We start from the raw sequence: 23,309 nt of genomic DNA, 5'->3' as shown, positions 1-23,309 counted from the left end.
AGGTGCCCCCAAATCCCTCTGCTTCTCCCCATCCTTTTTTTTTTTTTTTTAAAGATTTTATTTATTTATTTGAGAGAGAGAGAATGAGAGAGAGCACATGAGAGGGGGGGGAGGGTCAGAGGGAGAAGCAGACTCCCTGCCGAGCAGGGAGCCCGATGCGGGACTCTATCCAGGGACTCCAGGATCATGACCTGAGCCGAAGGCAGTCGCTTAACCAACTGAGCCACCCAGGCGCCCATCTCCCCATCCTTCTGCCAAACCCAGTTTAGGGAAAATTAAATTGAAGAGGTGAATAGTCAGCCTGGGAGAAAAGTCACAGAAGAATCTTTGAGGCTGGAAGCCCTCTTTGACCATCTCAGGATTCTACCAGCGGCAGGAAGAACTACTGGTTGTCATTTTCCATAGCTAGTCAACAAAGCGTGGCTTAAGTAAAAGGATGGAGGGCTTCCTAGCAAATGATAATAAGTCCACAGGTGGGCAGTCCAGGTGAGTCCTCTACTCAAGAATGTCCTCAGGGAACCCTGCCCATTCTTTCTGCTCTGCTGCTACCCTTAGCATGTATAGTCATCCCCTTGGTCACCAGGGCTCTTGCACCTCCAGGCATTGCAGAACTTTCCAGGAGGAAGTGGGGGAGGGCCAAAGTGGGGAAAGACAGAAAGGCCTTCTCTTTACTCTCTTTACATGGTTTTGTCTTTTAATTTGGAGAGGAAAATTCCTGTCTCTGTAATAGTGTCATGTAACCATGTCCAGCCATAAATGAGGCTGCATTCCCATCTCTGGGAAGGGAAGGCAGCAGAGGAGGTGAGAATAGATGTTGAAAAAGACAATTTTGTAGTATCTGCCTGAGACTAAAGCCTGAAGACATATTCCTGCAGGAATAGGATTACCTTTGTTCAGAGGGGGCACTAAAGGAAAAATCCACACAAGAGACCTCCAACAGATTGTGTACATCCCCTTAAAATCACCCCCTCCAGCCTTGTCCTACGGCCCTCCAGCTACAGAGATGTGTAGGCAACGGTGCCCAGTTTTCCCGTGGTACCCTGGAGATGAAGATTAAAGGTCTCAGATAAAGTTGAATAGGTATCAGGGAAAATGAATTTATATCACATGTGAACAAACAGAAGATCTAGGTAGAGCTGCCCATAATAAGATGAACCCTCGAATGCCTTTTGTACCAAAAGAAGAAAAAAAAGGAACCAGGAATCCAAAGAGAGGTGAGGGATTCAGGCCATGAGAAAGCATTACCCAAAGTGGAATATTGCTTTGTGTTATATAAAAACCTCAGTGACTTAAATAAAACAAGGGTTCAAAGAGATGATAAAGTGACACAAGTGGAACAGAAGAAGTGAAGAGTTAAGGAACTGAGTGAAGACCAAAACAGCACCATGTCAGGACTGCTAAATAAATCAGAAACAGAAAGGAGCCTAATGAACTTTTCTAAACATCTGAAGGAAAGGCTTGAGCTAGTCATAATAAAGAGGGAAACAAAGATATTGAAGCATCAGAGGAAAGATAGTAGCTGTGGAGGACATAGATAATCCTAATGAGTATAATTAGCATCTCTGAGGTAAGGAATTCAACATATGCAACAGAAGAAAATGTTAGGAGATAAAATAAGGAAATTTCCCCCAAGTGAGGAACTGAGTCTGCATACAGGAAGGACATGGTAGGTTGTATGGAAGCTCAATCAGGGAACTCAGGGTGGTTGGTGGTGGTGGAGGAGGAGGATATTGGTCCAAAGCAATTGACACCAAAACATACACTGGTTATTAATGAAATTCAGAAATACAGAGATAATTCTGCCCAGGCAGAGGCATATTCCTTATAAAAAGGTAAAAAACAAACAAAAAAACCCAACCAACCCACGATGGCTACATTCAATGCCAGAAAACTGTGCCACACTGTTCCCAAAGTTCTAAGGGACAGAAAATATGATCAGGAGTGTTCTATCCTGGCAGTTATTACACAGATAAGAAGATAGGCAGATGTTTTCGAAAAACATCTGAAAAAACATCATGAAAGAACTTAGAAGCTGTAGGATCTGTGAGTCCTTCTGGAAAGTAAGCTGTTTGCTGATAAAATCTGGCCATGAATCAAAATTCAGACTTAGCTAAAGAGAAATTACGGCCAAAGGACTAGTACTGGTGTGAGCACTAAATGCAAGTAAATAGACAATTAAGCTAACAGCTCAGGGAGCTACAGATAAGAATAGACTTGTGTTTTAACTTTATTTGGAAATTATTTCAAACTTTGCAAAAAGCTATAAAAAGAGAACACAGAATACTCATATACTGTAAGGACTTGTTTTTACCTAACCACAGTGCAGTTACCAAAATCAGGAATTTTTAACACTATAATTTAATGTACAGACCGTATTCCTGTTTAGGCAGTTGTCCCAGTAAATGTCCTTTATAGTCCCCACCCCCCATCTGGATCAGGATCCAATCCAGGATCATGCATTTCATTCACTGACTCAAGTCTCTTTCATTTCTTTATCTGGAGTGCTTCTGCCTTTGTCTTTTATGACTTGACTTTTTTTTTTTTTTTTAAAGAACAGGCCAATGATGTTGTATAAAAGCCTTCATTTTGGGTTTGTGTGATGTTTAATCATGATGGTTATGCATTTTTAGCAGGAAGATAATTGATGTATCCTTCCAAGAGGCATGTGATGTTGCTTTATCCCATTTACTGGTGATGTTAATTTTGAATTTAGTGAATGTGAGTTTAAAATATTTGCAAGAAAAAAAATAGGGAAGAAAAAGGAGAAAAGCATAGACAAATTACAGAGAGAGTATGACTAACAATACATGAGGTGATAGAGTGGAAAGAAAGTGGAAGAAAGCAACCAGGGATAAAAATTAGAGACTAAGTTGACATGTGCATGCACTGTGTAAAGAGCTACTTCGTATGTATTGGCCTCACTCAGTCACAGTCCCCCGCCCTATAGCCACACAATCAACAGCATTCTTGACAAAGAACCATCATATCTATGTGTGTGTGTATTTGAAAATACAAATATATATAGTGGTTGCAACAGATTTTCAGGATACAAGGTTTAATACACAAAAGTCAAATCACTGTTTAATATACCAGAAATGAACAAGTGGAATTTGAAATTGAAACATAATACTATTTATATAAACACCCCCCAAAATGAAATACTTAGGTAAATTTAACAAAATGTGTACAGCTTCTGAGGAAAAACTACAAAACTGTGATGAACAAAATCAAAGAAGAACTAAATAAATGGAGAGATAGCCCATGTACATGGATAGAAAGACTCAATATTGTCAAGATGTTGGCTCTTGGGGCACCTGGGTGGCTCAGTCGGTTAAGCATCTGCCTTTGGCTCAGGTCATGATCCCCCAGGGTCCTGGGATCGAGCCCCGCATTGGGCTTCCTGCTCAGTGAGGAGTCTGCTTCCCCCTCTGCCCCTCCCCCTGCTTGTGCAATCTCTCTCTCTCTCTCTGTCAAATAAATAAAATCTTAAAAAAAAAAAAAAAAGATGTTGGCTCTTCCCAACATGATCTATAGATTTAATGAAATTTTAATCAAAATCCTAGCAAGTTACTTTGTGGCTGTTGAGAACTGATTCTGTAGTTTATATGAAGAGGTGAAAGACCCCAAATAGACAACTGAATATTGAGGAAGAGCGACAAAGTTGAAGGATTGACACGACTTGACTTCAAGACTTAGTATAAAGATACAGTAATCAGTACAGTGTGGGATTGAGAAAATAATAGAGCAGTGGAACAGAGGGCTCAGAAATAGACTTACGTAACTATAGACAACCGATTTTTGATAAAGGAGGAAAGGCAATACAATGGAGCAAAGATTGTTGTTTTTTTTCAAGAGATAGTCCTGTAACAAGTGGACATCCACATGCAAAAAAGTGAATCTAGACACAAATATATACATCCTTTATGAAAACTGCATTGAAATGGATCATAAGCCTACATGTAAAATGCACAACTATAAAACTCCTGGGAAATAAGACCAGGGAAAACCTAAATGACCTAGAGTACAGTGGTGACTTTTTAGGAACAAGACCACCAAAGACATGATCCACAAAAAAGAATCGATAAGCTGAACTTTATTAAAATTAAAAACTTTTGCTCTGTGAAAGACAGTGTGAAAAGAGAATGAGAAGACAAGCCACAGACTTGGAAAAAATGTTTATAAAGGATACATCTGATTACTCGAAATACACAAATATACGAAATATACAAAATATACGAAATATACAAAGGATACATCTGTTACTCGAAATATACAAAGCACTTTTAAAACTCAACAATAAGAAAATCAATAACCCAATTACAAAATAGACAAAAGTCCTGAATAGACACCTCACCAAAGAAGGTATGTGGATGGCAATTAGCATATGAAAAGTAGCTGAACATGATAGTCATTGGGGAATTGTGAATTAACAATGCGATAATATGATACAACTATCAGAATGGCCAAACTCTAAAACATTTGGCAACACAAATGCTGGTGAAATTGTGGAGGAATAGGAATTCTTATTCATTTCTGGTGGCAATGCAGAGTGGTACAGCTGCTTTGGGACACAATTCAGCAGTTTCTAACAAAACTAAACATACTCTTACCATAAGATCCAGCAGTTGTGCTCCTTGGTATTTACCCAAATGAACTAAAAACTTAAATCCACACAAAAGCCCGTGCATGGGTGTTTATAGCAGATTTATTCACAGTTGCCAAAAACTTGGAAACAACCAAGATGTCCCTCACTGGTGAGGGAATAAACTGTGGTCGTCCAGATGATGGAATATTATTCAGCACCAAAAAGAAATGGCCCATCATGCCATGAAACCACATGGAGGAACATTAAATGCATATTACTAAGTGAAAGAAGCCAATTTGAAAAGGCTACCTATCATATGGTTCCAAAGATGCAACATTCTGGAAAAGGCAAAACTATGGAGACGAGAAAAAGATAGTGGTTGTGGGAGGGGTAAAGAGGGAAGGAGCGATGAATAGGGAGAGTGCCAAGGATTTTTAGGGCAGTGACACTGTTTTGGTTATAGTACAATGGTGGATACATGTCTTTGTACATTCATCAAAGCTCCTAGAACGTACACCACCAAGAGTGAACCTAAAGTAAACTATGAACTTTGGGTGATAATGATGTGTCAGTGTAGGTTTAGTGGGATGTTAATAGTGTAGGAGACTCTGCATGTGTGGGGACAGGGAGTGTATGAGAAATGTCTATACTTTCTGTTCAGTTTTTTTTTTTTTAAGATTTTATTTATTTGACAGAGACACAGCGAGAGAGGGAACACAAGCAGGGGGAGTGGGAGAGGGAGAAGCAGGCTTCCCGCGGAGCAGGGAGCCCGATGCGGGGCTCGATCCCAGGACCCTGGGATCATGACCTGAGCCGAAGGCAGACGCTTAAGGACTGAGTCACCCAGGTGCCCCGGATTTTTTTTAATGATGATCTAACTATATGCTGTTTGTAAGAGACACAGCTTAGATTCAGAGACACGAATGGGTTCAAAGTAAAAGGATGGAATAAGGTATTCCCTGCCAAGTTGGAGTGGCTATACTAATATCAGACCAAATAGGCTTTTAAAACAAAAATTGTTACTAGAGACAGGTAAAGACATTTTATAGTGATAAAAAATTAAGAAAATATAACAATTATAAATATATATGTACCTAGTAATGGAGCCCCCAAATATGCAAAGCAAAAATTGATAGAATTTAAAAAATAGGGCACCTGGGTGGCTCAGTCAGTTAGGCATCTGCCTTCAGCTCGGGTCATCGGATCGAGTCCCCAGTCGGGCTCCCTCCTCAGCGGGGAGCCTGCTTCTCCCTCTCCCTCTGCCCCTCCCCCTGCTTGAACTCTCGCTCTCTCAAGTAAATAAATAAAAATCTTTAAAACCCTAAAAAAAAAAAAAGGAAGAAATAGACAATTCAACAATAATAGTTGGAGACTTAAAACTTCAATACCGTATTTCACTAATAGAACAACTAGAGAGAAGTTCAACAGGAGATACAGACTTGAATAACACTATGAATCAGCTAGACCTAACAGTCATCTGTAGAGCACTCCACCCAACAGGAGCAGAATATGCATTCTTCTCAGGTGCACATGGAACATTCTCCAGAATAGACCATAAAATAGTCTCATTGAATTTAAAAGGATTGAAATCATGTGAAGTATGTTTTCTGACCACAATGGAATGAAACTAGAAATTGTAACACAAGTATCTCAAGTGTTCTGATTTGCATTTCCCTGTTGACTAATGATGTTGAGCATCTTTTCATGTGCTTATTGGCCTTTTATCTCTCTTCTTTGGTCAAGTGTCTATTCAGATCTTTTGCCCATTTTTAAAAAAAAGATTTATTTATTCTAGAGAGAGTTGGGAGGGGGGAGCAGAGGGAGAGAGAGTCCCAAGCTGATTCCCATGCTGAGCATGGACCCTGACACAGGGCTCCATCCCAGGACCCTGAGATCATGACCTGAGCAGAAACCAAGAGTCGGACTCTCAACTGACTATGCCACCCAGGGGCCCTCTTTTCCCATTTTTAAATTGGTTGCATGCATATTATTGAGTTGTGAGTGTTGTTAGTAAGTTCTGGATACAGGTTCTTTTTTTTTTTTTTAAAGATTTTTTATTTATTTATTTGAGACAGAGAGAATGAGAGAGAGAGAGCACATGAGGGGGGGAGGGTCAGAGGGAGAAGCAGGCTCCCTGCCGAGCAGGGAGCCCGATGCGGGACTCGATCCAGGGACTCCAGGATCATGACCTGAGCCGAAGGCAGTCGCTTAACCAACTGAGCCACCCAGGCGCCCCAAGGATACAGGTTCTTTATCAGGTTGTGTTTTGCAAGTGTTTTCCGAGTCTGTGGCTTGTCTTTTTACTTTCTTAAGAGTATCTTTCGAAGGCGAGCAGTTTTAAATTTTGATCAAGTCCACTGACAGGGCTTAGAAGCAACAACACTCCAATATTAGTGAATACACTTAGCACCTAGATTTTGGTTTTAAGTGTACTTCTGCATTTAAAAGATTCTTAGAGAAATGGCTGATTCCAGGGCTGGGACAGAGAGAGTACAAGATGAGCCTGGAATATCTTGTATACCAGGAAGCAAGGAAGTGCTTAAAGAATATTGGAGATTAAGGGGCGCCTGGGTGGCTCAGTCGTTAAGCATCTGCCTTCGGCTCAGGTCATGATCCCAGGGTCCTGGGATCAAGCCCCGCATCGGGCTCCCTGCTCCGCGGGAAGCCTGCTTCTCCCTCTCCCTCTGCTTGTGTTCCGTCTCTTGCTGTCTCTCTCTGTGTCAAATAAATAAATAAAATCTTCAAAAAAAAAAAAAAAGAATATTGGAGATTAGTCAAAAAGCACATCATAATCATGTTGAAGGGGCTCCCACTGGCCAAATCTGAGATAATTTGAACATCAGAAGAAATATAGTTATGGAGTATAGCCTATTGAATAACATTAGAAACCATGATGTGTCATGGAAACAGGTAGATATAAATAAATAAATGGAGGAAAAACAAAGGCCCTTTCTTATGGCGAAATGACAACTAATAAATAGGTGAAGTGATGGAATTAGAAAATCACTATTGGGTAACCATGATGGTAGTATTTTATTTAGGGAAGGCTCATCAGTTGGTGCTAAAAGAAATGGATTGACATTTTGCTGAGGAGCAAGATGCTTATACATGTTCAAAGTATCTCTTAACAAAATACGTATTAATTACAAAGAAAAAATAATACCTTTACAGTGGAGAAACATGGAAGATACTTCCTCAACCAAGTGATCAAAGTTACCCTCATCAAAAAACAACATTGTGTGTCCTTTGATCCCTATTGAGGACAACACAGGATCAGTTCTGTGGTGTTCCTGCCAAAAAGTGTGTGCTCTGACTCTATTCATACAGAAACATCAGATGAATCCAAATTGACATTGTGTGCACTTGTGTGCCTCAAAAATGTCAAGGTCACAAAAAATAAGGAAACAGTGAGGAATTAGATTAAAGAAATGAACTTGTCAACCTGGATTGGGTCCTGGAGCAGAAGAAGGAAAAAATGTCTCTTATAAAGAAATCCGTACCATAAGTATTCCAAATTTCTGTTCCATGGAAATTCAGGCACAATGCACCCTCCAAGAAAGAGGGAAAATCTCTGCATACTTGTTCTTTAAAGTGTTGAATGATTTTTCACGTTTATTAATAATTTGTATTTTCTCTGTTGCGAATTATCTGCCTTTATTTATCTTCATTGTAGGTACTTCTCAGTACCTACTTTTAATTATAAAACAGCTTCCTTGTTTAACAAATAAATATAAACTGTATAAAAGGGCGTAAAGGAAAAAAAAAGAAAACCCCTCTCATCTTCACATCCCACTCTCCAGATGTTCTCCCTCTTATTTTAGTTTTTAAGGTTTGTCTCCCACCCTTTTTCCTTCCTTTCACTCTTTAAAAATTTCTAAATATTTTTTGTGAATTACTCATGCAGCAAAAGCATACATCTCTGGTGGACTAGGAAAGCAGAGTTTACATAGAAAAAACTGAATGTTTAATCTCAATAGATTTTGTGATAAATATAATTTTATGTTCAAAACACGTTTATGTATATTTAAGAACTTTAATAGTATGAAGACCTCATAGCAAAGCATATGTATAACTGATACAAAATCGGAAATAAGACTATAGCTACATACAGTGAGCTAGGAGCTTAGATTCTGGCTGTTGGAAACCGTTCCATAGTCTGGTGTTATTCTTTGATTTGGGGGGAAAAAAACCCACAAAGGAGTGTTCTCACTGCTTAGGTTTTTGGCTTTTTTTTTTTTTTTAAGATTTTTTATTTATTTACTTGGGGGGGCTGGAGAGAGCACAAGCAGGGGGAGCAGCAGAGGGAGAAGGAGGCTCCCCACTGAGCAGGGAACCCGAGGACAGGGACACGGGCTCCATCCCAGGACCCTGGGATCATGACCTGAGCTGAAGGCAGACGCTTAACCCACTGAGTCACCCAGGCGCCCCTCACCCCTTAGTTTTATTAACAGTGTGAGTTGAAATTGGTATTTCAATATAATAAACTCTGTGTGGTACAGACCAGGGGTGGGGGTGAGTCTTCTCTCACAGGATTAATTAACTGAATCTTTTGTTTTTCACCCTTCATAGAATAATAGAATTTTAGAACTAAAGGGCTACTGGAAATTCTCTTCTAACTTCCTTGTTTTATAGGTGAGAAACCAATTCCTGGAATGTGGAAGGCATGAAATGAGGCCCAGGAGGAGTAAACAGCCTGTTCCTAGCCTCCCCCTGAGTTAGTGACACTTGATCTGTGTGATTTCGGTGAAGGAGCCAGAATGTTAACAGTGAGGCTTTCACTCATTCATTTAAGAAATGAATGAAACATTTATCGAATGTTGAAGATACAGCCTGTTCTGAGGAAGGAGAGTCATTCGGGTCATAAGTGATTTGTAAATTAACAACTGTACATGATGTACTAACCACTACTCTTTTTTTCATCGCCAGTGAGGAAGGCCCATTGCTTTAGCTGCCCCGGAGCCTGGGAATGGGACATGTGGAATGAGAAATAGGTCTCTCTGTGGACTTCTGTAACGAACTGAACTTTTTTTTGTTTGTGTTTTTTTCCAGATAGAAGAGGAGAGATCTGTGCTCAATAATCAGTTGTTAGAAATGAAAAAGAGGTAGGCTTTCTTTTTGTGTTTATTGTTGCGTGTATGTGTTTAATTAGGAAAATGTCAGAACATGATGCGTATGGTGACTTGTAGAAAACATACCACCTTCTTTTCAGAAAATTGGATTGTGATAGTTTGGTGCTCGTAACTGATAAATGATGAAAATGTATTTACAAAAGTTACAGTATTGATTACCAAGACAAAGAATAGGTTAATTTTTAAGCCTCCTTCAGTTGCATTTATTCAGAAGTATTCTAAGACCAGATTGTCTCATTATACTGCTGTCACCTCCTCATTTTCAGGAGCTAAAAATGCTGTAATTTTACATAGAGTAATTAATCGGCGTATAAATACTGATTGCATTATATAAAAATTTTAACTTTTCAATAATAATGTGTTAGCATCAATTTGAATGTTTCTATTTTTCTAGAAAAGAGCCTTGTTATTTGTTACTCTTCCATGATAATCAAATGATACTGAAATGGAAACCTTCCAGCACTTTTGAGTAAGGATAAACCGGCCCAGAGAAATAACCGTTTAGAAGCCTGATGCTTCTGTATCCTGACAGTCTCTGTCTGCTCTTTTAAAATGTGCAGTTTGTGTCTAGAGAAATTCTGTGTTTATGCTGCACGCCAAGCAGACGTGGTGCGTGCTCTTGCTGAGAACGGCAGCCTGTGCGGTACTGAGTAGATAGATGGGCAGCGCAGTGGGGACACACTTTTTTTTTCTTAATGAAACTAAAAATAACTCTTTAAGAATATCTTAATCAAGAAATCGTCCATGCTCTTGCAAAGTATTTTATTCTTGTCAGAGAGAAGGAAGTTTCCCTCACCACTGACTCGCGTGTTTTGCTCTGACAGTGTTTCCTCCCACCGACATGGCAGTTGCTTAGGAACTGAGGGCTTTAGTCAACCCACAGATAGTGGGATCCACAAGCTACATTCTAAAGGACGTCCGGCCTCAGTCCCGGGGTGCCTTTCCTCCTTTCTTTTTTTAATTAAGAAATACTTAGATTCGTTCTTCTGTAAAGTTTCATACCAGAATGCGTGTACGGTTCATCAGCCCCCCCCCCCCGCCCCCGTCCAGCCAGCTTTTCTCCAGGCAACCGTGAGCTGTGGTGACTGGTCTGCCATTCCTTCCCCAGCACCTGTGTGCAGGCCCCCACAGCTCTGCCCCCCCGCACGGGGGGGGGGGTGGATATTTGATTTTACATAGATAAGGCTCTGTTTCGAGAACCTCCCTATGCAGTTACCAGGGTGTGTGAAAAAAACTAATAGGGCTTATTCCTGTGACATTCTGGTCAGAGAGCATATGAAAATGGGCTGGTGTAAGTCAGCAAGTACTGACATTATCCCTTTGTATTCATAATTCATAAACTCAATCTCAGAACAACCCAGTGAAATATATGGCGGGGCTTGCATTTACAAACCATGAAACGGAAGCCCAAAACGTTAGGCAACTTGGCTAAGAACTCAGATGCAGGCCTAAGACCAAGGGCTTCAGACTTTTATGCTGGCTCTTTTCTCACTGTACATTTATTTATTTATTGTTACTCTTAAATCTTTTTTTTTTTTTAATAGAGTAAAGCTGCTATGCTTCCGTAGTCTTTACCATGTGACTTTAAATTACATGCCTTTCAAAATGTTATCAGGCCTGTGACTTTTTTCACAGCTTAAAAGGATGGACCAAGTTTGGGTGCTTGTTAAGGCCACTTCTTACTTCACTAACTTTGCTCCCATTTTAAGTCCTGGATAAGTTTAGGAGATTGTCTCTTGAAAATTACTCTTTATATCAATAAATGCAGATAGAGATGGTAATTTTTTCTGAAAGTAAAAATTTTAAAAAACCTAGCTTCATCCTATTTAGCACTGTTCTGTTAAATTAATCCTTATGGAATGTTATGTCTAAAATCTGAATGCAAATATATTTCAGCTAATAATTTGGGCCCTTAAATGCTCTCTAAAAGCCAGTTTGATAATGGATTCATATGTAGGTCTGTGTGTGTAATAGTTAAGTAAATTGAGCATGGAGTACTGAAAAGAATTTGATATGCTCTTAATTTAAAAGGCTGGCAAGTACTTAAATCATAAAGGTATTTGCAATGTAGTCATTCATGCAAGAACTGAGATCTTAGTCAAGAGTTTAATTGAGAAGTGATAATTGAACATACACAGTCAAGATAGTATCTAATTGTGTCATTCAAATGGTCATTATATTGAAGTGCAGAACTTATTCCTGACCTGTAGGCACGAACTACTTACCATTCAGTGGTAGCATTGTCCTGTATTTGCTACGGTCTTTTGGTATCTAAACATTGAATTGCAAGCAACATGTAGTAAAGGTTTTTCTCCTAACTTAAACATGTAATCATTATTTTGGAAACGGGTTTCCAAGCTAGGCAGACCTCTTTCAAAACAGGCTCCAAGACAGCTGACAGAGCAGAGCCAGCCTTGAATTGCTCTGCCTGATGGAAGTGGAGAAGCGAAGGTTCCTCTGTCCACTGAAGCCTACAGCAGATTGGGGAACATGTTTGGCTTCCCTCCCTTCTCTAGGCTTTGTGATGTCACTGCAGGGACTTGAGAGCCCAAATCTCAGACATGGACTCTTTGGAGTCAGAATTCACTCGGTTAGTGTAAATCAGGATGAATGTCAGGAATGGAAGCTGGTTGGTGATACCGTCTAAGATACCAAGTCTGAAGAGGTCCTGTGCTACTTCGGCTCATTAAGCTCACTGTGGGTTGCTGACTGTCTGACTGTCTCGGGCTTGCGCTACTTACCAATGCTCATTTCACCCTCTCTTTTCCCTTCCCTACTCCTGCTTCCTTTGCTCTATCTGTGTGTCTTTAATGGTAAGACTAAAGAAAGTCTATCCACGTTATAATAAATAAACTTCATATATTTTTAGTAAAACAAATTGTTGTATATATTTTTTGGCTGCCTTTGTCCCTCTGTGTCTTGCTTTTGTTTTGTAAAATATTCTTAGCAGTACACACACACACACACACACACACACACACACACGCCGCTTTTATACCTATATACAGCAAAGAACTTCAGCGCAAATTTAGCTCTCCTTACTGTACCTGCATTTCTTTTCATGTTTCTAATATTTGGTTCTTGTTATCTTGCATTTTTAAAGCTTGCCCAGTAACACTTTAAGGTATTTGCTTCATTACTAGAATTTATTTCTTAAGTAAGTAGTAAGGAAAGAATCTGGCAAATACGTTCCCCTGGGGGGAAAGATTTCTGGCCCCCATAGCTGTTCTTTCATATCATGTTATCTTCCCTTCTTGATACTTTCTTTCTTTTTTTTTTTTTTAAGATTTTTTATTTATTTACTGGACACAGAGAGAGAGAGAGTGAGAGAGAGCACGCAAGCACAGGGAGCGGCAGGCAGAGGGAGAGGGAGAAGCAGGCTTCCCGCGGAGCAAGGAGCCTGATGTGGGGCTCCATCCCAGGACCCTCCATCCCAGGATCCTGGGATCATGACCCGAACCGAAGGCAGCCCTTGAACCGACCGAGCCACCCAGGTGCCCCCCCTTCTTGACACTTTCAGTAACACAAGTCACTCTGGCCAGCATGGTTTCAAGGTAACAGAGGCCCCCTGGCAGTGTGGTTTGTGACTCAGATGTCAGGAATGTTAGCATAAATGGTTTAAATTAGTCCCTCTTGGTTCGCACAATGGGATTAGGGTTTAGAAATAGCCTAAGAAGCCAGCAATGAAGATCTGCCACAGAGATGAACTGCCAAAGGCTATTTGTCCTGTCATTTGGTATATGAATCACAAGGCAGATCCCTTTCTTAACCATGTGTCTTTTGATAACTTGTACAAGAAACGTTCTGCTTGCCATCTTCTTAGAAAGCAGCCTCTCTTAGGGGTTGTGTGTATGCGATAAGCAGACGAAGGTTCCTGTACATTCTTGCTTCTTCCAGCTGGTGGTCTCTCTCTCCCTCCCTAACACAAAGACCCTATGAGATTTTGGCTATCTAGAGTTCTGATTATAGAAGAACTTAACTCTGTTCAGTAACCCCCAAATCCTGGTATTTTTCAATAAAAACATTAAAACTACATTTTTCAAATTTGACTTGGATTTATAACAAGTAAAGCTCTTGAAATAGTTTTTACAATAGAATAAACTACCAAATATGTTTAATTGAAACTTGAGCCCCGGATTTTTTGGATAACTTCGGATAACATCAGATATTTACTTTCCAGGTGGAAGAAGTACCTGTCCATTCCTTCCATTAAAATCTTTGCTTTGTTTTGACCTAAACAAGATCCTATTTCCTAGCAAGGTGTTGTTCACTTAGTGATTTAACAGCACCAATACCCACCCACTCTCCAGTGTTCATATCATGCTTGGGTGTCGAATTCAAGAAATTTCTGTAAGTCTCAGATTCTTTTCTTACTACTTATTCTGGAGTATAAGTGTAAGCCACACAACGAGATAAATACAACACTTATATTTTCATCTTTGTGTAGAATTTCAATTTACCATAAATCATGAGAATTCTGTAATTCGTGTGCCGGATATCTTGGGTCTCACTAACCAGACATACATTCTGCCATTTCTAACCTGGGCCTCAGTTTCCGATTCTTCCAGTCAGTTCTAAAACAGACTGAACCATGACATGCTCCGCATTCACACAGTTCCTTCTTCTAGAACCAGGAGCGATTTGGCTGCTTGTTGTTGAAGTTTTGAACTCTCACTGATGATCATCTACATTAATGCAGTGTTGTAGGTTGGATGGCCTGAGGGCTAGCTAGGACATTTTTTTTCCAGTCTGTGTTTTTCCCAAAATATTTTTGTGATATAAGGACTCTTTCCCTCTTGTTTCACACTGCATGTAATTTTTAAAACCTTTTTATTTCAAAATGGAGATTTACAGAAGAGTTGCCGAGGCAGCACAGAGAGTCCCCATGGAGTACCCTTCACCCTGGGTCCCCTGATAAGCCCATCATACACTCCTTGGTATGTTTGTCAAAACTGAGAAAGCAACATTGGTTCGGTTTGCTTATCTAGACTCTAGACTTTATTCAGATTTCCCCAGTTTTTCCATTAATGTCTTTTTCCTCTTCTGGGATTCAGTCTAGGAAGCCACATTGCATTCAGTGGTCATGCCTCCACAGCCTCCTTCATTCAGTCTGTGACAGTTCCTCAGTCTTTCCTTGTCTTTCATGACCTTGGCACTTTTGAATGCATGTAATTTTTACAACAAAAAGTCACACACACACACACACACACACATGCACAAGTAGCTTGCCCTTCTGGGTTCTATCTATTGTGTCTTTGCCCTCCCTCCCTGTCTTCCTTCGTCTTCGCCTTCCTTTTTTCACCCCTTGAGTCCGGGATAAATGTTTCCCTCTTGTTAAGGCCTGGTCCCACTCCCTCTGCTGACAGCCGAATGCTGAGTCACGCTGAGAACATAAACCAAGCGCTCTGACGTCCTCCCTCCAGACTCCCCCACCCCCACCCCCCAGTACTTTCGTTCTCCACTTGGAAATCCATTTTAACATTTCTGTTCCAGCCTTTATGTAATTACCTTTAATCTCTATGAGCAACGTAAAGTCCTTTCCAGATTCTGTGGATGAAAAGTCACACTCCTTCAGTATGAATAGCAGTAATAACCTTTGCGACTGTTTTGGCCCATGAGATCTCAAAAACACATTCTCAGAAGTTGCGAAAGCTTACTGAAATTAGTGAGAACCAATTGATACCTCCAGCATAAAACTGCTCTGCATGACATCCGTGTATAACCGCTTTGCATGTGTGTATTTTAATTGTTGTTATTGCTTGGTAATAATTTATTCAAGAAGTAACAATTCAGTTGGGGGGGTAGATTTTAAAAGAATTCTTTGGGGGTAACAGTCTTGTTTTGTTTTGTTAATTCTACGTCTTCCAGAGTTATTAACTTGTTTCTTTAAATTCAAATGGATACAATGATATGCAGATTCTGCATGTCTATGCCTAGGTAAACTTGTTCTCCCTCACAGTGAGTAAAATTTCAAGTAAAATTTTGCAAGCATAATAGCCTCAGCCCCTTTAAAACTTCCCCGTAATACTTTTTTCTTTACGTTAACTCAAGTTAATTGCGTGTTCGTTCTAGGGCCATTGTGCACTCACCACTCTCTCGGTTGATTTCTGGAATTTTTTTTTTTTTTTTAACTCTTTGGTCTTTTAGAGAATCCAAGTTAATAAAAGACGCAGATGAAGAAAAAGCTTCCTTGCAGAAATCCATCAGTATTACTAGTGCCTTACTCACCGAAAAGGATGCAGAGCTGGAAAAGCTGAGAAATGAGGTAGAGTACCACCTGAGGGGGCCGTTGCCACTCCTGCTTTTGTTCAAGCTGCGAGCCTAAGCTAACCCGCTGCGTTTCAGGTCACAGTGCTCAGGGGGGAGAGCGCCTCCGCCAAGTCCTTGCATTCCGTCGTTCAGTCTCTGGAGTCGGATAAGGCGAAGCTTGAACTCCAGGTAAAGAACTTGGAGCTTCAACTCAAGGAAAACAGGAGGCAGCTGAGCAGCTCCTCAGGTAAAGTGATGGCCACATGGTGCTTCTTTCCAACACCGCCGCTTCCTGCAGAGGAGCTGTTGCTAGTGAGATGTCCTTGGAAGGCTGTAGTGCTGCCCCTGACCGGGCCCATCTGCCTTTGGATCTCCCAACCACCGAATCAGATAAGGGCTAGTCATGACACAGGTCCTCCACACAGGGGCCTGCCTGGCATGCCCCCTTCTGGAGTGTTGGCAGCAATAGGAGACGTATGCGCACTGCCATGACGGGGGGCAGAGGTGGTCCCTTTGTGAGCAAGTGATCGCTTGCTTTGCTACTTTAGGTTCCAGGTGGGTGTGATGGGCATCCTCCGCACCAGTGGGCCAGCCCCCCAAGGGAGAAGATGGGCGGGTGAGGGCCAGCGTCTGTGTACGTCCCTCAGGGCTCCAGATGCCCGATAGGAAACCATGCACTGTTCCCAAAGAGGCCCATTTGGGAATTTCACATGAAAATACATGTCTGACACTGGCCCGTTGGTTGCAGTAACCCAGGAAAAAAGATGGCAAGTGTTGTGAATCCTCCTCCATTTTTTTTTTTTTAAATATAAGGTAATACTGATACTCAGGCAGAAGAGGACGAAAGAGCCCAGGAGAGTCAGGTAATACTCCTTTTTTTTCTTTTTTTTGCTTGGCTTACTCACTATTTTAAAAGATCATTTAACCTTTTGAAGAGGCGATACACTGTATATATTTTTAATATTAGACCTTATGGTCTAAACAATAAATAATATTAAAAACATATACAGTAGAAAACCTCCCTCCACACACTATCTCCCATCTGCTCAGTTCCCAAGCCCTTAAACAGGTTATCATTCTTATTGGTACCTTTAAAAAAAAAAATCTTTCCAGAGATAGAAAAACATGTATATAAAAACCAAAACTAGTTGTCTTTTCCTCTCCTTTTGGACACAAATGGTGGCATATCTGGTCTTTTTAGTATCCGTATAGCACGTCAGTTGACGTGACATTTGGGATGTTTCTGATCTTTCAGGTGTATTAGGAACAGTGTTGTAATGAATTATCTTGAACATCTATCATTTTGCAGATATACTAGTATTTCTTTAGGACAGATTCATAGAAGTAGAATTGCTCTGTCAAAAGATTCCTTGCTCCTCTTGACCTTAAAAAGACAGAGTTCTTGAAAACTGTTTCCCCAAAGCCAAAATTATCAAAACAGCCTTAGTTTTAAAAATGGGATTATATGGAGGCAAACTATTCTGTGTTTGGAAATATACTTGCACATGAGCAACTGGTGTCCATCTTCAATTTTAATAGGACATTTTAGATATATTTATTCTGTTCAAAACTCAAAGGTACAAAAACCATCCTCTTCAAAAAAAGAAAAATTTGTTTGAGTTTGCAGTTTGTTTTAGTTATCCAACATCTCCTTTGAAAGACATGAAAGGATTCAGCAGGTGTACTAACTCACCCTGATAGTGTTGTCTCCTTAGTCTGTGCGTCTGATAAGCATAGACTCAATTAACTGTGTTTTCTTTTCCCCTTTCCTCTCTGCTTCCGTTTGTTCCATCTGCCGCTGCCAACGCTTTCTTCCAATCAGCAAATGGTTTGTTTTATGTTTCCTAATTTGTGATCGTGTGTGTGTGTGTGTGGTTTCCCACTACACTTACATCCATTTTGTAGCTTTTTCTTCTTCCTGCAGTGTAGCTCCTAACAGGATAAAGTCTTAGAAAATGAAACTTCCCTTCAGTGTTGGGAGGGGTCTCCTGCAGATAATCCCGAAGCTGGTGATTGCTAGCTTTGTTTCAGAACTTGCCCTGGCAAGAGAATTAGGCCCAGTATTTCTTTAAAAAGTGAAATGTATCATTTTTAATATTGTAATGCTGAGTTTTTTTTTTAATTTTTTTTATTTATTTGAGAGAGAGAGTGAGAGAGAGAGCACAAGAAGGGGGGAGGGTCAGAGGGAGAAGCAGACTCCCCGCTGAGCAGGGAGCCCGACGTGGGACTCGATCCCAGGACCCTGGGATCATGACCTGAGCCGAAGGCAGTCGCTTAACCGACTGAGCCACCCAGGCGCCCTCATTTTTAATATTGTAAAGTAGGATTTATTCAGTGGATATTTAGAGAAATTGGACCTTTTAGTTATATGTAGAAGAGGGTAAAAACATTTTGTTTTTGAAGTGCCCTTGGTTTGAAAGGAGACATTAGGACAAGAGTGTCTCGTCCTGATGGTCACCGCGTTGTCCCACTGCTCAGTGAATCTTGGCACATGTGTTCCGTGTACGTGTGTACCTGAGCACTGCCCTGTCGCCACATGTCACTGTCTCCTCAGCTGAAAGGGAGCTGGAGCCTTCTCTTTGGAACACCTTCATTTTTGTCTGAAGATAACGTGTATTGACTGTTCCACTGGGACCACCAGTCAGTAGATGTTAAGCCGTGGTCGGAGGGGAATTTCCTGAACTTGTTCAAATCTGCAGAGCATAGAAGTTCTGGATTTGTCCCAGAGTTTAATGGAACAGTTGACTGGTTTTGCTTTTTATAGAGTTTTGTGTATGTATGTTGTATATATAAAGCCTTTAAACATGGGCTCAGTAATGGCCACTGTTGCCCCCGCCCCCGTGAGGCGCAGCACATCCGTAGCCACAGTGTGAGAGTGTACTTTCATGGTGTTCTTGATGCCCCAGTGTACATTTAGACATTGTATACATTTGTTTCTTCTTTTTCCGGACAAATCAGATTGATTTCCTAAATTCAGTAATAGTGGACCTTCAGAGGAAGAATCAAGACCTCAAGATGAAGGTGGAGATGATGTCAGAAGCAGCCCTTAATGGGACTGGGGATGACCTAAACAGTTACGACAGGTATTTTATATTAAGCAATACTGATCAGAACCTTCGTTCCACCTAAATAAAGGTTTTTAAAGTTAAGTTCTCCAGTGGATTGGAGAAAACAACTGCCTTGGCCATAAATCGATTTCCATAAATCTGGCAAGAGAGTGATATAACCCTATAAATGGTTTGATGTGAAAATTTTAAATGTGGACTGTAGAACGTCTACTTGAGGCTCCCAGACTTGGCCATAATTAATTCTGCTTATTTTTTGTTCTTTGAGAGTGATACTGTCTCTTGAACTTCATCTGGTAGATAGGAGTTTCTGATTGTACATGTTAACATTTGTAGTGACGACCAGGAGAAACAGTCCAAGAAGAAACCTCGCCTCTTCTGTGACATATGTGACTGCTTTGACCTCCACGACACTGAGGACTGCCCCACCCAGGCGCAGGCGTCGGAGGACCCTCCCCACTCCACACACCACGGCAGTCGGAGCGAGGAGCGTCCGTACTGTGAAATCTGTGAGGTGTTCGGGCACTGGGCCACCCACTGCAATGATGATGAGACGTTCTGATGGGACCCCCAGCCCTGCGCCGGGCTTCTCAGACACACTAACATGTAGGCGATGGAACACCAGCATCGTGTGTGCAGACCCGGAGAACTCACGTTATTTTTGACCCCCATCAACAAATCTAAGAAAATATTTTGAGCTTCAATAAATCACCCTTTAGTCTCCCCTTAGAATTTAAAATAATAAATACTTAGTAGGTGAGTTTTCACCTCTGATTTTGTCTTCTTGATTTTTAAAAGTTCTAACAAGACATTGCACCAGATGCCATTACATTTACTGCCCCGAGGGAAACCTCCTAGAACAATCCCTACCCTCACAATACCTTATTTAAGTAACTTTAAATTATGCTGTTACTTTTCATATTTGCACTAAAATTTTTCCAGGCTGCGTTTGTATATTTAGATGTTTGGGTTAAGCTTTGACACTGGAATGAGTTGGAAAAATGTGCCATTTTGCATTTTCATCTACTCATTTAAAGTATTTTATTCTTAAAGAAGTATCTGAGCTCTTTGCACTACCTGATGTCAGTAGTGCCTTTATTTCAGGCTTGATAATACTTGGGTGTGATTATAAAATCGTGAAACAGGTAAAGGGGGGGAAGCCCCAAACTGCTGTGGGGACATTTTATAATCTATATGCTGCACCTACTCACTCTACTGTGGTGTTTTGTTCATTGGTTTTGCATAATTTCAGCTTCTATATATTATATGTATATATTTTTAAAAAATCTATATTTTGGGAAAAAAACACAATGTCTTTCTTTTCAGATTTTTACCTTTATGAAAAAGAAAACACATCAAGACATGATGGACTAGGCCAGAATATAACATCACGTGGCTTTGCAACTATTTTTTCTGTTTTCATTTTGTTTCTTTAGCAGATATAAATAACTGGGAGAATTTTCTCCAGATTTGTTTCTTTCTTCAGCAGATATCCCCAGCAGTCAATTAACTAGATAATAAGCCACTATAAAACACCTAAATTAACCAATCTACAACCTTTACAAGTTTTTTTACTGTATTTTTAGATGAATGTACGATGAGAAATTCAACATTAATAATTTTGGATTTTCTTATCACAAAAAATAAAATGAAGGACCTCAACCATCAGAAGTTTATCAACCAGTTTGAGTCTATTTATCTTCATTTGAATGTCTTCTAGAATATGTAAAAAGTAATAAATGTATCTTCCATGCTACATGTATAATAAGAACTTCTATAATTGTATATATGCCTTTGATGTATTTTTCCCCTCAAGATCATCAAATGTGTGTCTGACAAGTGAAAAATCTGTAATGAGTTGACATTTTTGGTTATAAACATATTAAAATAGGAAGTGTTTCACAAACAAAATGTAAAGCAGTATTAAAATTTGAGCAAACAAGTGTTCTGTATCTACTTTAATAAATGGTTCTTTTTTGCCAGTGGTAGTAAACTGATATTATTCTCAGGTTTATTTGTCAGTGTTTTTTCTTTAAATGAGCAAGCACTATATATCCAAATAGAAATTTTTACAGTCTTGTTGATAAACAGCTTTTTTTTTTTTAGAAAAAGACTGAAAAGATTTAATAATCAGCTCCCAAATTTTATGCTTATTTTTCCGATCTATCAGTTTCCTGACATAGTTAACATAAGCAGGTAAATCTTTTCAGTAAATTGAGCAGTTGAAGACTCAAGCAAAAACCCAAGTCAAGACTCAAATGTCTTGAGGAACTCTGGCAAGTTACATATATCCCATGTTGCTCTTGGTTTCCTATCTCTTCTTTGCTTCAAACCCCCATGCAAGTTTCTTTTTTTGGGCAACCTGTGAATTTTCAGCGTCCTTTTTGGCTTGTACAAAGTTGTGGCAGGCAACCGCCTTGGCAATTTTTACACCAAGCTCCCGAGTAGCTAGCTGGTTGCTGAGTTCCTCAGCCTTCTCAATGTTCCACTCTTCCACAGCCTGGTCTATGCTCTTTTCAAGGCCTGACTTGTCAATTTTTTTCTTTTTAACAGGGGGGCCAAACCTATCATTGATTCCAAAATACTGAGTAAGCTCCTTCCACTGGGTTTCACTTGAGGTCTGTTCACTATGAGAATCTTCTTCATTTTTCAATTTACCTTTCCTGGAGCGTTTTCTTTTTTTCCCCTCTGAATCCTGAAGTTGAGGTTTTCTGTTCAGAATGTTTTTTATGCAATTCTTGAAATTTATGCCACATATTTAAGGGAATTCCAGAGGGGCATTCTTCATATGCATTTACATTTGCCTCTACTCCAGGCTTTGGTCCATCAGCTGGGAAATCTGAGATCTCTGTTTCTGTAGTGGCCCCATCTTCTTTATCTTCCTGTAAGTTAAATCCAGAGTTCTCTAATGGGGCTTCATCTTCAGAATTCAACTCCATATCACTTTCATTTAGGCCAGGAGGTAGCAGCCCACTCCACATCTTTTCTTCCGTCAGGAGCCGGCCGCCCGGCAGCCATCTTAAGACCCCACCTGATAAACAGCTTTTAAGAAATCAATGTATCCCCATCTCAAAGCATCCTATGACCCACTTAACATAAAATAAATACTAAGGTTCTTATCCATTGCTATATCACACTATATTACCTGACAAAAATATAAATGGCAGCAGGTAGTACCAACTATCAATCCATGACGTTTCACAAAGAAACTCTGAAAGTTGCTGGGATGTTCAGCAAAATGACTACTGAACCAAACATTTGTTTTATGAGCACAGACTCACCAACAGGTCGATATTTCCAAAGCAGAGTTATCAGTTGAACAAGCACATTACTTTAACCTAAATAATACCCTGACACTTGTCCTTCCTTGACTTCAGTACTAACCATAGGGGATTAAAAGACTCAAACTATAAACTTACTGTGGTAATCATTTTGCAATTTATACTTAGGTCAAATCATGTATACCTGAAACTAATACAATGTTACATGTCAGTTATATCCATAAAAACTAAAAAGAACACTAAGGTCTGCAATAGTCATAATTACAGCAGTATAGTTTCCAAACATTGGGTCTCTATACAGGTTAAACACCTATGTTGATCATCTTCTAGCATCCTGATCCTGTCTGAGGAGGGGAGTTTATCATCCTGGTCTTGCTCATTTATACTCATGCATGCTTGGGATTTCACTAGCCTTGAGCATTTCACCTCTTAACTGTAAGTTGTGGCCTCATTTAACAGTTCATGACAAGGCCTGATGAGCTCAACATGTATTCTCACAGATGGTGCTAAAATAATACACATTTTCAGCTGGGCAAAAAGCCTGCATATGTGACAAGAATCTGTGATACAGGTTGAGAACCACTGTGAAACCGGGTTGAGAAATAGGGCGTGGAAGTCTGCATGAGTGGAAACAAGTTATTTTAAAATCTAAACGGTTTTGATGAATCGTAGAATTGAGAGTACAAGTGTGTATATATGTATGATTGATTGATTGCTTTTCTGCATCCTCCCCAAATTCTGCTCTTTGCTTACTCAGACCTCATGGTAGTTGTTTAGCGAGCCCTTTCTTCATAATATAGAGTGTGTATATAGAATTGAAAGGAGCCATCCACTCGAAGACCCAACATTTTCAAGCCTCTTTCACATCCCAAATAGTCAATTTCTACCCTCAAAGTATTGAAACGCACATATCCTCCTAAAACAATAGTTATTAAGCAATTAAGTTCCAGGCACCCTTCTGAGCTTTTAATATGAAACAAGATGTAAATTCCATCTTTTT

The 23,309-nt window shown here is 40.0% G+C and overlaps 1 protein-coding gene and 1 pseudogene across 11 annotated transcripts in view; one reads left to right on the top strand and one right to left on the bottom strand.

Annotated features, from left to right (window-relative positions):
- The window catches only part of CLIP1 (CAP-Gly domain containing linker protein 1), a 116,272-nt gene extending 95,240 nt beyond the window's left edge, over window positions 1–21,032 (top strand). For 8 of the 11 annotated variants that reach the window (XM_032431617.1, XM_032431622.1, XM_032431619.1 and 5 more), the window contains 7 exons: window positions 9,635–9,687; window positions 15,862–15,979; window positions 16,060–16,210; window positions 16,777–16,826; window positions 17,786–17,791; window positions 18,922–19,046; window positions 19,365–21,032. In XM_032431617.1, the coding sequence (XP_032287508.1) occupies window positions 9,635–9,687; window positions 15,862–15,979; window positions 16,060–16,210; window positions 16,777–16,826; window positions 17,786–17,791; window positions 18,922–19,046; window positions 19,365–19,590 (729 nt within the window). In that variant the 3' untranslated portion in view covers window positions 19,591–21,032. The remainder of the gene's footprint in view (window positions 1–9,634; window positions 9,688–15,861; window positions 15,980–16,059; window positions 16,211–16,776; window positions 16,827–17,785; window positions 17,792–18,921; window positions 19,047–19,364) is intronic. The other 3 variants (XM_032431623.1, XM_032431620.1, XM_032431618.1) reach the window with 1 other exon arrangement.
- A 190-nt stretch (window positions 21,033–21,222) lies between these two features.
- On the bottom strand, window positions 21,223–22,022 carry LOC116649036 (annotated as a pseudogene).
- Window positions 22,023–23,309: the final 1,287 nt, after the last annotated feature.

Source organism: Phoca vitulina, unplaced genomic scaffold (genome assembly GCF_004348235.1).
Source record: "Phoca vitulina isolate PV1807 unplaced genomic scaffold, GSC_HSeal_1.0 scaffold46, whole genome shotgun sequence".
NCBI lineage: Eukaryota > Metazoa > Chordata > Mammalia > Carnivora > Phocidae > Phoca > Phoca vitulina.
Note: the sequence above shows the minus strand (reverse complement) of the source record. Positions and strands in the feature narration are given on the sequence as shown.